The 14,939-nt window shown below is 41.8% G+C and overlaps 1 protein-coding gene across 5 annotated transcripts in view; it reads left to right on the forward strand.

The window, feature by feature from the left end:
- LDLRAD4 (low density lipoprotein receptor class A domain containing 4) overlaps positions 1-14,939 on the forward strand; it is a 268,311-nt gene that overhangs the window by 233,256 nt on the left and 20,116 nt on the right. For 3 of the 5 annotated variants that reach the window (XR_014513691.1, XM_083450231.1, XM_083450228.1), the window contains one exon: positions 11,701-11,855. Coding sequence is in view for 4 of the 5 variants with exons in the window: in XM_083450228.1 (XP_083306354.1) it covers positions 11,701-11,855 (155 nt within the window). In the remaining variant the exon portion in view is untranslated. Of the gene's footprint in view, positions 1-5,590; positions 6,861-11,700; positions 11,856-14,939 lie in introns of those variants that run through there. The other 2 variants (XM_083450230.1, XM_083450229.1) reach the window with 2 other exon arrangements.

A 14,939-nucleotide genomic window follows, 5' to 3' on the forward strand; every position in this document is an offset into this window, starting at 1 on the left:
CATCTCCACATTCATAAGCAAACAATCCATAACTTTTTATGCTAAGTCCTCAATGCAAACTCTTGAGACAGATGTTGTAGTAAACCCCCTTCTGTCAGGCTTTTGAATGAGGGAAGAATCTGTGTTCATCCCATGATAGGGAAAAGGAGCAGTTATGTATGTTTCTGCTGTTTTAATGTTTTAGTAAGTGTTTCAAAGCGCTATTTTATATGAAGCCACCCTGGGTTTCATTACTTGTTAATGAGGGATGGGGTAGAAAGGAGCAATAGATGCATAGCAGTAAAACTGCCACTACATGGAAAGTGAAGTCCAAAATGGAATGGATTGTTAAAACCAAACACTATCAGAATTTCTGCTATAATGGCCAGAATGGATTCAAGAATTATAAGATTCCATAGGAGTTGCTGTATTAGTCTGTTGTAGCAAGAATTAACCAAGTATCCTATACCAGACTGAAACTTTGTTCCAGTGTTGTCTGGTATAGAATACAGTGGTACCTCAGGTTACATACGCTTCAGGTTACACACTCCGCTAACCCAGAAATAGTGCTTCAGGTTAGGAACTTTGCTTCAGGATAAGAACAGAAATCGGGCTCCAGTGGCGCGGCGGCAGCAGGAGGCCCCATTAGCTAAAGTGGTGCTTCAGCTTAAGAACAGTTTCAGGTTAAGAACAGACCTCCAGAATGAATTAAGTACTTAACCCGAGGTACCACTGTAGTGTAAATGGTATCATTGCTTGCATCGCCTGCCAATTTTCAGTGGATCCCCCTCCTCCTAATTTATTTTATCCTATAGGATCTATGCTGTCACCCTGCTCATCACAGGTCTAGTGCAGCCCAATTCCATGCTGTGATGGTGATGGGCTTCATGTCTTCCAAGAATGGGGGTGGGTGGGGATACAAGTCCTTCCCATCCATCCAAGCCACTCCCATTACACTTTCTCTCCCAAGGGTGTCCTCAGAATTTTTTTTCCCAGAGGGGGCAAGGTCTATAATTTGTGACTACACATTGTTGACTTGTGATAAATCCCACAAATCATTACACGGTGCTGAAGAGAAGTAACAAGAAACAATGGCGGTTTACTTTATTGTATGGGATTATACATTTCAGAACTACTAACTTTATACATTTAGTAATAGAGTAGGCATAGGCAAACTCGGCCCTCCAGATGTTTTGATTCCCATCATCCCTGACCACTGGTCCTGTTAGCTAGGGATGATGGGAGTTGTAGTTCCAAAACATCTGGAGGGCTGAGTTTGCCTATGCCTGTAATAGAGTAAGGCAATAGAAAGGCATACAGCTTTGTCAACTGAACAGTACCATAATACCAAATTTTTAAAAAATCATAATACTGAATTACACACTATTTGCACATAATCTGCCTTGGGTGTTGTGAATGCCAGACATAAGGTCTGAAAAAGTCAACCTTTTTTTTGTTAATGTTTGTCTATCCCTAATATAAAGGAAAATATAATGCAAAGTGGATCACTCTTTAAATAAAAACTGGAGTATTGGAGGGTCTTCACCAAAATGGTCAATATAAATTTCTCCTTGGGATAATTCTTCAACTTTTCTCTTATGGACACCCAACAAGCCAGACAATTGATCTTCACTCATTGTGGAATGTAGCTGTGTCAGCACTCTGCCCCAAGTGCTAAAGAATCGTTCAGCTGTGCATGTTGTAACTGGTAGGGAAAGTGCTGTGGGGATGGCCATTTTAATAGCAGAGCAAGTTGGGTGTGGTCCAGTGGTTCTTTAAGGCTCATATTGCATAAGTCACAAGATGATGGGTGTATTTCCTTCTCCCTACAAGTCATACCAAGTGATGGATTCATCCCTAAAGCTTTCAAATTTGTACAGTTCCTGAATGAAATTGACATGGACTTGCAAGTTTTAAAGTTTTCCTTCAGTGTGGTACTTCTGAGATGGATGTAGTTTCAGTAAACTGTAAGCAGGTTAGTTTTCATGACTAAAACAATCCCTTGGTGAGGTAATAAATTAATCCAGGTTGGGAATGTAGATGGACCACTGGTATAACTCTTCTGTGGATTGATTGGGGGACTCACTTGTCTTGTTTAGGTGCTTTGAATTCTACAGCCACCTCATCTGCCAGTTTCTTGTCCTCTATTATGTTAATAGTCTCCCACTAGCTTCCCTGTGCTGTTAAACTATTCCCAGCAATTCTTGTATACGTGCTTTCATTTCAATTGCACCTAACTTTACAGATTCCAGTGCTTGGGTGACTGGTTCTGGCATTGAAGAATCTTTGCTTACAATCACAAGACAAACAGTAAAAGTTGATGTCTTTGATAAAAGTTTATATTATGAACCACCCTGTTATCTTTGGATGAAAGGCAGGTATATAAATTTGATAAATACATACATATTGGCATGAAATTTGTTTTTTCTTGGTGTTGCTCGATCCTGCTAATTGCTTGAGCTGTGATATTTGGGTAACTGTCTGCATGTGAAGAGATACTCTTGATTTTTGATTCCGTGTTTCACATAGCATTGGTAGTTTGGGTATTAGATGTCATCTGTGGATGCTTCCATGGAAAATTTTCATAATGGTTTTAATTATGCCAACAGCATTGTACACATCACTTACACTGTTCAGTTCATTTACAGTAAGATGATGTCTATGGGATAAGCAGTGGACAAAGGCTGCCTGGGAATAGTTTTGTGCTAGAACCCCATCTTATTTTCCTGCCATGGTTGAATGACTGTCGTATCCTTGTCCAACTAACTTATTGAGATCTATTCCAAAATCAGCAGATAAAACTGTGTTGGTTATGCCTACTGCAGTTTGGTCTTATATTGAAATAAACCCCAGGAATTCCTCATGTACAGAGGCTTTCCTATCGCTTTCTTTCACAACACCTATAGACAGTTGTTCTATTCTAGAAATATCTGTTCTTTCATCTACTAAAATTAAAAATGTCATGGAAGTATTAGCCTTCACAACTGTGTCTTCCATCAAAATTTGGCCACACAACTTTATTAATGCATTCTGCATTCTTGCAGGTGTGTACTTGTCTGACCCAATTTCCATTAAAAAAAATATTCCCTGCCTTAACACAAAACTGCCAAAGGCCTACCATGTTACCTGTAGTACCAGTCTTACAACAAAAAGCAAGGTCATGTCACCCACAGTACACATTGGCTGATATTATAGAGTTCAGATTTTGTTTATTTTTCTCTAGCTCTTGCATATGACTTATGAAGTTGCCATTCAAACAAAACCCTTTGTCTTTTCATGGCAGAAAGAAACCTAAAAATCTAGTCTTCATAGGAAACACTGTACCCTCTACTTTGTGAGTTATCTCTTGCAGGTTCACCAAAGTCTTTGTACTTGGAACAAATTTGCCAATGAATATGTCCTGTCCGCCTCGTGCTACTGGCTGGGAAATAAAATGACCTAATGCTATGTAGGTCCTTTCAGAACAATTCAGAACAGTGTGCTAACCAAGGATAATATTTAGAAAACCATGCATGGTGAAATGTTCTTGGTACTGTCCTGTCCTGCCTAGAAGTCATAACTTTCTGTCAGCATCCAGTATTGTGTAAGGAGCTCAGCATTAATACATACGTCTGGTAGAGGATTTGCTTTTGATAGGTAGTTTCCTATATCCAGTTTTTTTCCTGTCACTCAAGTTGTACAGTACCTGGTAGCTGCTTCAGTATTTTCATTTTGGATATTCCCATGCCCTGCCTGCACATGGATTTTTTCTGTCTCTTTTGAGTCAGGCACATTGGGTGCTACTTGCATGATGTGTCTAGGGCTCACTAACCGTCTTCTGCTTTTTGAAGTAGATGTTTTGTGTTCCTGACTCAGAGCAAGAATGCAACTAGACTCCTTTGGCAGGGAAGGAGGGATATGAATAAATTCAGTACATAAAATACTTGCCTAGGATGGCCTGTTTTATAGAGAGCCCTCTCTTTGAAGAGCTGTCTGCTACCACTCTGATGCAAAGATGAATAATACTAAGAAAGAAGAGGATGGGTCTTGAAGTTGCCCATCATCAATTAGCACCTGGCCAGCAGACTGAGCAGCCACCGGGCACAGGTTTTCCCACTATGCTAAGATTATACATCTATTTAAACCAATACTGATTGTTTCTAAATTTGCATTTAAAGTACACACAAGCCCCAACTTGGGGTATGTGTTTTGCGTGTGACGGCAGAGTGTGCCCACCCCCTTTTCTGGCCATATTACCGTGATGCACATGTGCGGGGTTGCTTGTCAGTTGGATGCGTGTAAATAAGTCGTTGCCTGTATATGCAGAAATTAGGCTAGCATGTGCAAGTTTCATGTAAATATTTTTCCCTTTTGGGTGATGCATTTCCTCTCTTTCAGTAATGTACCATCTAAAAAACACGAGGGCTTTGGCTTCCACCGTGGAAGTACTCGTGTACCAGTAACCCAGAGCTTAAACTTGCCGTCTTAAGTAAGGGCATTTCTAAAAAGCCACCACCAGCAGCTCCCTAAATATTTGTTCTTAATGTGGCATTTTGGCGTACAGTGCTTCTGAATATCGTCTGGCTTTGGCTAGTAAAAAGGTTTAGAAAGGCCCTAAGAATGCCTTTCAGGCTGCAAGCAGTACAGTTTACTTGAGAGTAAGTGTCACTGAACCTAATGGATCTTTCTTCTGAGTAGATGTTAGGCACCTCTAGATTATCTGTTCATTGAACATTCATCCTGTTGTGCTTGCGCAAAGCTTATGCCAAGATTATATGGTGTTCACTATTTATTGAGCATTTGTTCTGATTTATTTGCAGAGATTAAATAACAATGAACATTTATCCCAGTTTATTTGTGAGCAGATTATACACCTTCCCATCCATCATTATCCCACAGTTTTTAGTGTCACTTTTTTAACTGCATAAAGTTCCTTTTTTTTAAAAAAAAATGATTATTTTTTGGGCCAAAGCACTTCAATCCCCAATTTAATTGCATCTACATTTGTGATATGCAAGTATTCTGATACAGCATGCAACTATTTCCTGCAAAATAGTTAAAGTCTGGAGGTGACTATACACAGGGGATGTCTTGTTATTTTCCACTTGTCAGTGTTTGCTCATCACTTTGCATCCTGTCCTTTCTGCTAGGAGCTGAAGACCATGTAGATCACTGGATTCTTCATTAAAAAAATAAATCATACAACTCCTGTGTAGCTGCTGGGTTTGAGCAGAAATTTGAATCCAGGGCTATCATAGTTCTAACCCATTTTCTTTGATCTGGTACAATGCACCATATTGCAAAACAGGATGTGGAAGAAAGCTGTTTGAAAAAATGTATGCCAGCATACAATTTTTCAGTGTTGGTTTTTCATTTGGATTAGAGATGTGGGAAAAGGAAAGGAGAAGAATCTTAGCTACATGTGGAAATAGCTGAATTGTGACCAGAATTTACAAACTGAGCGCCATGTGTTAAAACACCCACATCCCTGCAAACACCTCGTTTTCTAGAGGAGAATCAGCTGGAACATTTTTACCGCGGTGTAGACCCATTAAGCCTAATCCCGTTGATAACACACAGGCACGCTCCCCCCTCCCTCGCCGCCCCACTAAGTATTTCACTTGACAGAGCCTTGGAGGCAGATGCCTGCGTCAAGAGCTGGCAGTGCGAGTACCACACCGAGGGAAGATTAGCCTCCAGGCCCTGCTCATCTCCATACCGGCGTTTCCTATAGATCAGGGTGGGGACTGAGGCGGGAGGGCGGCATACTGTAACCTTCATGTACTCAACGTACGGTGTGGCTGGCGGGGAAACAGAGACAAGGAGGCTCTTGTGACTCGGGACGGCACTGGCAGCGCCGTGTGTGTGTGTGTGTGTGTGTGTGGTGCCGCCGCCGCCGCCGCGAGCAGAGCTCAGCTGGAGAGAGCACGTGTGCGCCGTTTCCAATAGTAGCCGGAGCCTGGGCTGGGCGGGGGAGGGAGCCCAGCGGAGCCTCCTGAGTCAAGCGGCGGCCGCGGCGGCGAGGGCCGCGTTTTGGGCACGGAGTGACGCACGTCGCGCTGGAGCAGAAATGCGGAAGAATTAGAAGCCTCCACAGTGTCCATGGGGCTTGGTTTAAAGAGCGCAGCAGCCGCGGCGGCGGAGCAGTTGGGTGCGGGAAGTTGGTAAGAGCGGCGTCTTCCTTGGCTTTCTCCCCACCCTTCGCCCTCATTTCCCCCTTCTTCCTCCTCAAGCTTTTTAATTAGGCCATGTTAATTTTTTTTCATGTGCAATATGGAGCTCCATATATATATGGAATTAGGACATCCGGTCGGGATTAATAGATCGACGTTTTCTTTTTCTATGATTTTCCTTCCTTTTTAAACTTTTTAAAAATAAAATAAACAGCTTTCGAAATCCCCGAGCGCGCTGCGCCATGCGCCTTTACGCAGGGTCGCCCCCTTCCGCGTTTTTCCCTGCGGGTGCTTCTGTGCCCCAGCCGGTGGCGTGGAGCGAGGCCCGGAGGAGCCTCTCCAGGGGCTTCGCCTCGGGCCGAGTAGTATGAGAGGCCTCGGAGAAGAGTCCCCCGCTTCGCGGCGCTCGTGCGCTCTTCGGCGGGCCCTTGTGGGGCGGCGCGCGCCTCCGCTTGCGGTCTGAGCCGCCCCGACGGAGTTGTGTCTAGGAGCGCCGGCCACTTTTGCCTGCCTGCCTGCCGAGGGAGAGACGCGGCCAGCCCAACCCCCCACCCACCCGCCTGGGCGACTGGGAGACTCGCGACGACGCTGCCTGGCTGCTGCAGGGAGCCCAAGGCGATGCCCGACGCGCTCCTTTCCCAGCGGAGGAGGACACGATTATGTCCACTGACCAGCTTAACAGTACAACACTGAAGGATGCTCAGTTGAAAGACCTGGTTTTGGAAGGAGGTATTCTAGACTCCCCCCCTCCCCCCGAAGCTCTTAGTTTAATTTTGTCTCCAAGTTATTTTTCTTTCTCTTCGCCTTAAACCCTTAATCACCTTCCTGCCTACCCGCTTTCTGTTTTACTTTCTCTAGCATACTCTGTGTAATGGGTCTAGTATTTTTGCTGTTGTTACTATCCCTCTCTGGGAGATTTTAAGACTATCCATACTCAAGAACCTAACATAGAAAGCCCCCCCCCCCCAAAAAAAAACCCGGGTTAATTTACAGCCAATCCAGTTCATGTCTAGATCAGATAGAAGTAGTTCAAGTATGTATGTATAGATGATAGTCATGGTCAGGGTAGCTGAAATGTTTTTGTTTTAAATATATGCTTGCAGGTGGAGATCATATCTGTATAGAACTGGGGCAGTGAGGTAGACTGAGGTGTACAAGACTGTGGCACAAGTCAGCATTAGATACTGAAGAGTGGGGGATATGCCTCTTATTTTGGTTTCCACTTTATAATGATAGAAGTGTTTCACATGTGTGGCTATTATATGTACAAAGGGTGGAGGCTTGTGCTTTTAATTTTGCCTTTTCATGCTGGTTTTATATGACCCCAGAGACATCAAAATAAGTAGGATAAATACTACCAGGCATACTTTTATAATCCTATGTAAATATCAATAAATGTGTCTTCACTAGTACTGTTGATCTATTATCTTGAGGTAGCACTTGCCATTATATAAACTGAAGACTCTTAAAATGTTTTACTTAAGAGTTAAAAATTCTTGGGGATATTATAATTATGTATGCAGATGAGTGTGTTAGCCAAGATGAAGCCTTTGTATAAAAATTGTTTTCCTTCACCTTGTGCAAATAATCTCCAGTGCTGGGTTTTGGAATGCAGACACAACTGATCTGATGTGATATGGATGTGGGGAGAGAGCCCAGACTTTGAAGCTACACTGCTGTTAAAGTTGTGAAACTATGCTGCAATTAAAGATGTGACTTTGGAAATCAACCCACATCCTGTTGATCAAAAGGGTCTGATTATGGCTCACTTGGGCTGCAATGCTATACAGTACATGCTTACTTGGAAGCAAATCCCACTGAACACAGTAGGACGCACTTCTGAGTAGACTTGCATTTTTCTGTCCGTCTTGCTCTCCTTTTCTACACATGCACATATTTAACATACTTTTATTTATCTAGTTTTTGCCTCTTAAAATGTTCTTGTTTATCAGATTTTGCTTGCATATTTTCAGACTTTGTTTTCAAAATAACCATTCATAGGAAAAGAGGAACTGGCCTTCTGTAAAAATGTTCAGGGCCCTTGATTAAATTTAGAAGTCTGTGCTTTTGGCAGATGCAGAAATAACGTCATTCCAGCCATCACCGCATTCTAGGAAAGCCTAAATCAACATTACTTATTTTGCACATTGCTCTTTCACAACTGCTGCTCAATTGACACAGTAATAAAATATCTTTGGGCCAATTAAGTACTTGGGTTATTGGCCTCTCAAGTAATCGGCCTGCTGGGGTCCTGTGGTTGAGAAATAGTTAGGCTGCTGCTTTTGAAGCCTAAAACTTGTGCCCTCTTACTAGGTCGGGGAGGCATGGTGGAAGAGGACACAGGGCACAGAAATCAAGGATTTTTTTTGTACCCTGTTGTCAATAACAGCTGCAGCAGTGACCTGGGTATAAACTAACATATTGACTGATGCATGTGAAGTTTGAGGTAGCAGCAGTGGGAAACTTACTGGTTGAATTAAAAATATTTGTACTTTGCCTTATTGATAGCCATAATGAGGGAGCAACTAGGGAAGCAGAAAAGGAAATTTTCTGTTTTCTTCAGTTGCATAGTGAGGTCCTTTTAATCCTCCCTTAGACTGTGAATAATTCTCATGGCATGCAGAAAAATGGTAAGATTTTGTGCACAGTCTTGGAACGCATGTCCTTGTATGGCAGGTGTTGTTAGATTCTACCACTAATCCACTTTCTACATTCTCTATTCATGTGGAGGTGAGACATCTTTATTATTTCAAAATCTTGATTGTTAATCTTAAAACCCTCTCCCAGTGATTGGAAAAGGGATAGTTTGGAGGGAGAAAAAAAACAACTATATTTTCCACCTTCTGCCTAGCCAAAGCTTTAAGAATAGGAATCATGATGTACTCTTATTCATCTTTTTGTGCACTTAGCTTTAGAAATGGCTGAATTATAATCTTGCCTTTTCTTTGAATTTCTGCCATGTTAAAGATGCCCAAGTGTCAACCATTATGCTTGTGGATTTCATATTCCATATGCGTGAGAGATTCTGGATCATTAAAATGTTAGCTAATACATACTTTTAAAATACATTTCTGGCTTTGTTTTGCCATTGCTGTGCCAGTACAGTGGTACCTCTACTTATGGACGCGATCCATTCCGGGGTGCAGTTCGAACCCCGAAAAGTCAGTAAGTAGAGTGCTGCTTCTGTGTGTGAGTGTGACACAACAGAGTGCTTCTGCGTGTGCATAAAGCGCGCAGAATACTCCGCATGCGCGAAGCACGCAGAACAGTTTTGTGCGTGCGCGCACAGCGAAACCCGGAAGTATACATTTCCGGGTTTGCCGCGTTCACAACCTGAAAATTTGCAACATAAACCTAATGCAACTAGATGTATGACTGTTTAGCCAATGAAAATAACCAAAGGCATGCTTTAGCTGAAATATGACTTAATCTTATATATGTATGGGCTGTTCAAGATGTGAATTGTAAATATTATTACTTTCATTAATATCCCACCATCCCTGCAAGGAGCTCAAGTGGTGTATATGATTCCCCCCTCCTCATTTTATCCTCACAACTACCCTGTGAGGTAGGTTAGGTTGAGAAACTGTGATTGGCCCAAGGGCACCAGTGAGCCTCATTGCTGAGTAGGAATTCGAACCCTGGTCTCCCAGGTCTTAGTCCAGCACTGTAGTTTGCCATGCATATTTGAAGTTTGATTTGTATTTGCTGTAAACAGGAAACTGAATGGAAGGAAAACCTTTTCATTCTTGCACGTACAAACAAGTACATTATTCTGTCATTGATGTGTTTTTCCTGTTAATTTGAATGGCTAAAGGTGTGAACCTTCAAGATTAATGATGTGACAAGTTTGTCCCAAAGTGCCATAATTTTAATTGATGCATTAATTGAATCTGAGGCGTGTAAAGCAATTATCATGTCTTCCAAAAGGAAAACATTTGTAATACCCTGGGGCGTTTTCTTTAATCTTTAAGACATTTTATGGGCATTGCGACTTTGTAAAACTACAGTGACTTTCTAGGTTAATCTCTCATCACCATGGTTTCACTGCGCGCGCGCACACACACACACACACACACACAGACACACAAAATCAATCCTGTATGAGCCAAGGAAAGTCAGTCCTTGTTCCTTTTTTCTTTAATGAAAGCTTTACATATTCAGGGTTTTCTTCTTCTTCAAAGGAATCCTTCTGGTTATTTAAGCTTCCCCTTACATTTTTCATTTATTGAACTGTTACTGTGGTGGTAGTGATGGTGGTAATATTAATGGGAGACTAGATACAGATAAACGATGACTTATTTCAGTATTCTGGTAAGTGGGCAGTGGCACAGCATTCCTTATAATTCTGGAGCTTCCTGTGCTTGTAACTTCTGAATTCTTAAAGGACCTTTAAGTTATTATGTTGCTCATCATTAAGGTTGGAGAAATCAGTGTGTTGGATACAGATGGGGACCATTTTGTGCTCAACCAATTGACGCATGACCACCAATGCTTGGGGCCTTTTGGTCCCAAAAGAAGGCGTAACGGGGTTTGAACAGGCTTTCGCTTGCTCCGCCGACATGCGTGAGGGCCAGGAACGGACCCCCTGCACAAAATGGTCACCACCTGTATGTAGGAATGGGAAACCATTTCTCTACAAAGGGCTTTTGGCCAGGACTAGCTGATTTAGGGCCAGAGCCAAAAGTGGGTGGACTTTTATCATTATTTCTCTGCAAGCTTAATGAAAATAGACTCTGGACACATGTCAAACTTCCAGCCGGATAGGAATCCCTACTGTGAATGCCTTCTTGTACCTGTCTTTGGTCTATATGTGAAACTTCTATAGAAAGCTTTATGTAGCAGGATGGCAGGACAGCACAGTAGTGCATCATTTGTCAATTTTGTGCAGATTTCTTCCTATTCCCCTGGATGACGAGTTACTTGAATTGATTGCAATCATAGGAAGGATGTTGTTACTTAAACACTTCTTTTTCTTGAAGGATGTTTTCACCCAGGATATTAGCTTACCTTGCAGTCGGTTCACTGTGTACTTCCCAATATGACATACTGAAAGTGCAAGAAGATTTGTATTTCCAGATGATGCAAGAAGTTTTTTAAAAAGCACCTCAACTTGATTTGTTGCTGCATTTTTTTATTTAAGCTCTCCTTCATCAATTAACTTGGAGGCTTAAAAATGATGTTTAAGGTGGCGGCGGGGATGATTTATATTGAATTTTTTTTGCTGTGCTGTGTAACTGATGAAAATCAGAAGAGAATCTTTTTTTTTAGACATTGAGGGAAGGGGGAATCCTCAGATAGGGAAAAGGCATCATTATTTAGCCTTTCCAGTTTGCAGATTTTGTTATTCTGAAATGTGTTTTCCAGAGAGGAAAAACAAAGCTATTTCAACCCTGAAATAGTGTGTTGGGATCAGTTTTTTTGCTGTAGTAAAAACTTTATTGAGCAATATACATGCATCAACAAATAGATTATTTTGGGTATCAGCTTGCAGTTTCACCTTCCTTTTTTTTTTAACACTCCTTATCTACCCTAGAGTGACACTTTTTCTCTCTTTCTTTTCCCACAGCTGAACTAGAGTTTGTTCAGATCATCATCATAATCGTGGTTATAACTGTTATGATAGTGGTGATCATCTGCTTGTTGAACCATTATAAAGTGTCAACACGGTCATTCATCAGTCGGCAGAGCCAAAGCAGGAGGCAAGAAGAATCTTTACAACCGGTGAGTTGAAACTTCTATGCTACCCATATTGGTTTAATATATGTTTTGTGGCAGACCTTTTATTTATTTGCCATATTAATATGCTGCTCAATAATGACATTCTCTGGGCAGCCTCCAGTATTGCTAAACTATTGAAAACCAAGCAATCCCATCTAGGAAGAACATTCACATTTAGGATCCCAGCAACAAAAGTCTTTCTCCCTTGTAGCCACCAGTCACACCTCACTTGGCAGGGCCACCTGGAGTTTACAGGCAAACAACTGGTCACCAGGAAAAAGACAAAAAAAAGGAAATTGTGTTCAGATATTTCTTAACCACCTTGCATGAGAACATTCCAGGGCAATATACAAAAGTGTGAGAACCATTTACACAACAAATGCATATAACATATGTGAAGAAACATTGATAGTAGAAGAAAAGAATAACATTTATGACCATCTAACATTCCTGGGCAAATAGGAATGTAATAGTCTTAATCTGGCATTAAAAATGTTGGCATCAGACATGTCTCCTTTGAGAAAGCATTTCACAGTTGGGGCACCACCACAAAAAGTGTCCTCTGCTTTGTTACTACATAACATATCTCTGTTAAAAAAGGTTACTTGGAGAAGGACCTCAACAGAAGATCTTAAGACACGGGCAAGCTGGAATGGGAACAGGTACTTCCTCAGATATCTGGATCCCAAAGTATAAGAACCAGCGCCTTAAATTGTGCTCTTGAGAACATGCTAGTCTTTGTAATACAGTCATACCTCTTCATACATTTGCTTCAGGTTAAATCTTTTCAGGTTGCGTCCCGCGGCGACCCAGAAGTACCGGAAAGGGTTACTTCCGGGTTTCGCCGCACGCTCAGATGCTCAAAATGACGTCATGCGCATGCGCAGAAGTGACGAATCGCGACCTGCGCACGCGGGTTGCATTCTGCTCATGTTGCAAACGGGGCTCCGGAACAGATCCCGTTCGCAACCAGAGGTACCACTGTACTTTCAGAAGATACGAGTGCTGTGGTTGTAACCGTAAGAATTCTGATGGCCAAATTCTACACTAACCGAAACTTCCAGGTGGTTGACTAGTGTGGGCCCACATATAACACATATTAATCCAACCAAGAGTTACTAGAGCATGAATCGCCCTGGCATGGCCGACCTATCCAGGCCACCAAATCATTGGAAGCTGGTAAAAGGGCCTCTGTATTCTATCTCTCATAAATTCTGTGCTTGCTGATTTACTACAGAAAAGTTAGCAGAATTTAAAAATCCTTCTGCATTTTAAAGGCTGTGCTTGGCTGTGTTTCATTCAAGAAGTGTGAAGTATTACTTTTGTATTACATTTTTGTAGCTCATCCATCTCCACTGCCATCAAGGGTCATTCATTGGGCTTTTCCTTATATCCTCACAAGGTAAATTAGGGTGAGAAAGAATTTACGGCCACTTAGGGAGCTCAATGACTAACTGGGGATTTGGATCTGGGTCTTTCTGATCCAGCACTACCCATGACTCTTCAAATGGTGGAGGCCATTCACAGAGGAAGGTATGACTGGTGCTCCCCCATTGTTAATATTGCCAAGTACTTTTTTTGTTTTGTTTTTAATCTTAGTCATGTTTAGCAATCCTGGGGCACTTAGCCATAATTTTACTGAACTAAGGCTATTTTTTAAAGGATGCTCAGGTTTTTGGAGGTCTGCCTTTCTGCATGCCAAACTGGCAGCCTTGCCTCATGGCAAATGAGTTGTATGACCTGTTCTCTACATATAAGGGAACTTCTGCCAGCTGAATGAAATAAGTTGTTGACTCAAGTCTGGCCAGCGTGAATTGGGCTTCAGAACAGCAATGCAAATTCCATGGCCACTACACTATGTATGTATGTATGTATGTATGGGGTGGGGGGGTGGGGGGAGAGAAACCTGCAGTTTCTTCTTGGGTGGTTGTTTTCTACCCCTGGCATTACTGCTATGCAAAAAAACACATGCAACTGTAATAAATGCAACTTTTCTTAATCAACAAGATCATATAAGGGCTAAAGAACTGACTAGAATACACCTACAGGAAAAGAAAGTATGAATGGGTGTGTAATGTTACGTGCCCGTAATCATGCCTAGAAGTCCTGGTTAGACTGGGCTATCCAGATGTGCACTTATTGGCATGATAGTGCACATGTATGTTCCACATCCTTAATGTGTTTCCAGGAAGCGCCAGTGAGTTTGTAGCAAATGTATTGCTGCATGGAGTGCGCAGCTGTTCTCTGTAGTAGACATTTGGGTTGTAGTAATCAGGTTGGGTTGAAGTAATCAGGTGTGATCTGGGCTCTCAGTCTGGCATTTCTTTCACTGGTTGTATTCAGAATCTAAAAGGAAGTTTTAACTGTGGCCATCCTTAGTGACTGAGAGGTATCAAGTATCCAACGAATTAGATATTATCTGCCTCTCTGCTTAGATCTTGAACAACCACCGTGAACCGGAAGCCTCCAGTGACTAGGCCTTTATGTTGTCTGATTAAGATGACGGAATTGGAAAAAGCAGTTACAGAGATGTATTGTAAAATCGTGCTTAAAAACAAACAAACAACCCTTTAAAATTCTATTAAATTGTCAATCTTTTTATTTTATTTAAAGAATTTTGAAGGCCTTATTTCTTTTTAATTGGTGATAATGACTGGGTAGTTGATTGTGGGGAAAGTAATTATGTGTGTGCATATCCTGATTCCGGATTTAGAATGTTTGCTGACTAATAATGCCTGAAAGCCGCTGCAGCTTCCTTAACAGAAGAAGCCTCAGAGTCTTGGGTGAGGGGGAGCAAGATTTAAAAATATGACATATATGAAAGAAAACAGTCATTTTTTTTCTTGGCAGAGTTGAGTGAATTTAGCAAAAGTCTTTCTGGCTAGCTCTAGTGTAGTTGTAAGGTTAGGGCTAGGCAGTCTTTTCTTTCCCTCCTCCCCTTACCTCCAAATTCTGAATATTCCCTTTCTGATTCCACGTTTAATATTCCTTAGAAAAATGCAAGATTCGTTCCTTTTTTCTCTTGCTACTTGGAACTGCTCCAGCAGTTCTGCCTCTAATAACTGCAGCTCTTTCTTGTACAATTCC

Source organism: Podarcis tiliguerta, assembly GCF_965153285.1.
Source record: "Podarcis tiliguerta genome assembly, chromosome: 7".
Lineage (NCBI taxonomy): Eukaryota > Metazoa > Chordata > Lepidosauria > Squamata > Lacertidae > Podarcis > Podarcis tiliguerta.